Source organism: Haplochromis burtoni, unplaced genomic scaffold, assembly GCF_018398535.1.
Source record: "Haplochromis burtoni strain Fernald_Lab_line unplaced genomic scaffold, NCSU_Asbu1 Contig_3, whole genome shotgun sequence".
NCBI classification, from domain to species: Eukaryota; Metazoa; Chordata; class Actinopteri; order Cichliformes; family Cichlidae; genus Haplochromis; species Haplochromis burtoni.
The window spans coordinates 5327177-5328500 of record NW_024582364.1 but is presented as its reverse complement, the minus strand read 5'-3'; the positions used below and the strand labels follow the sequence as shown (position 1 = coordinate 5328500).

The 1324-nt window shown below is 39.4% G+C and overlaps 1 protein-coding gene across 1 annotated transcript in view; it reads left to right on the top strand.

The window, feature by feature from the left end:
• The window catches only part of LOC102310479 (epidermal growth factor receptor), a gene marked incomplete at its 5' end in the record, with an annotated part of 8569 nt that continues 7245 nt past the window's right edge, over positions 1 to 1324 (top strand). The window contains 1 exon segment of the mRNA XM_014332092.2: positions 1 to 59. Coding sequence (XP_014187578.1) covers positions 1 to 59 — 59 coding nt within the window.

Genomic DNA, 1324 nt, shown 5'->3' with positions numbered 1-1324 from the left:
TCTTGGAGAACCTGGAGATCACACACATGGAGGATCACCGTGACCTGTCCTTCCTCCGGGTAAAAGCCGCACTTTGTTAGGAGTTGAGGATAAGCATGTATATAGCAGATTAGAGAAAGAGTGCGATTAAAAGTTGTCCAAGCCCCTTATACTGGATGTGTGTAGCCTCTTGCATCGCTTCAGTTCAGATAATTAAAATCAGTGGAGAGTGAATAGGTATGATGATTCAGTGTATTTATAATGCTGTGGATGGAGCTTTGCTTAAGGTTGTATAGGGGTTTGCACACTGGGCACACACACTCTCATGAAGGGTTGCACACACAAAGACAGAAAAGCATACAGTCAGCAGATATTGTTCAGCGAGCTTTGTTTCCACTGATTGAAGCATTGAAACCCTTTTTTGTCATTATACATAGTATAACTAGATTAGAAACTCATTATAAATACTATACAATAATTTAACTAAACACTTAATATAAATATATAAATATAAATACACAGTGCAGTACTGGATGACAGAGACAAGCAGAGAATTGATGATATTTCAGTACAGATTACTTTTTGTGAGAGGAAGAGTCTTAAATGATGTCCTATTTTTTTTCATCCTCTTTTTCTCTCATCACTTTACACCTGCCCAATCGTCCACAGTCCAGAGAAGTCAACCCAGTATACTAATTAAGATCACCAGAAGTTATTGTGGCTCTGTCTCTATCACCTCTTGAGCAACATACTGTACATACTGTGTTAACCATTCTATTAGTAGTACTGGTGGGCTGTCTGTAGCCCTAGAGGTAGACCTGAGGCAATATATTCTGGCTTAAAGTTTTATGATTCAGTGCCATCGACATGTTTTTGGCTTGTGAGCACATCTTTCGGTTTCTTATGAATTTCATATATGAAGAGCGCATTGAAGGAATCACTTACATGAAATATCTCAAGAAGGATGTCAAAAATAGCATCCATCATATAAACTATATGAACAAAAGTATTTGGGCCACACCTCTTAATCTTTGAACCCAAGTGTTTCCAGTCCCATTGCAACAGGCGTATAAAATCGAACGCCTTGCAATGCAGTCCGCATTTACAAAGATTTGTGAAAGAATGGGTCATTCTAAAGAAAACACTGAATCTGACTTTGGTGCTATTTTAGGATCCCACTATTGCAACAAGTCAGTTTGTGACATTTCTTCCCTCCTTGATATTCCACCATCAACTCTATGTGCTGTTATTGGAAAGTGAAAGTGTTGAAGAATCACTGCAAGTCAGCCTGAAAGTGGCAAGTTAGAGGCCGAGGCCGCTGATACCTGAGGGGCACGGTGTGCAA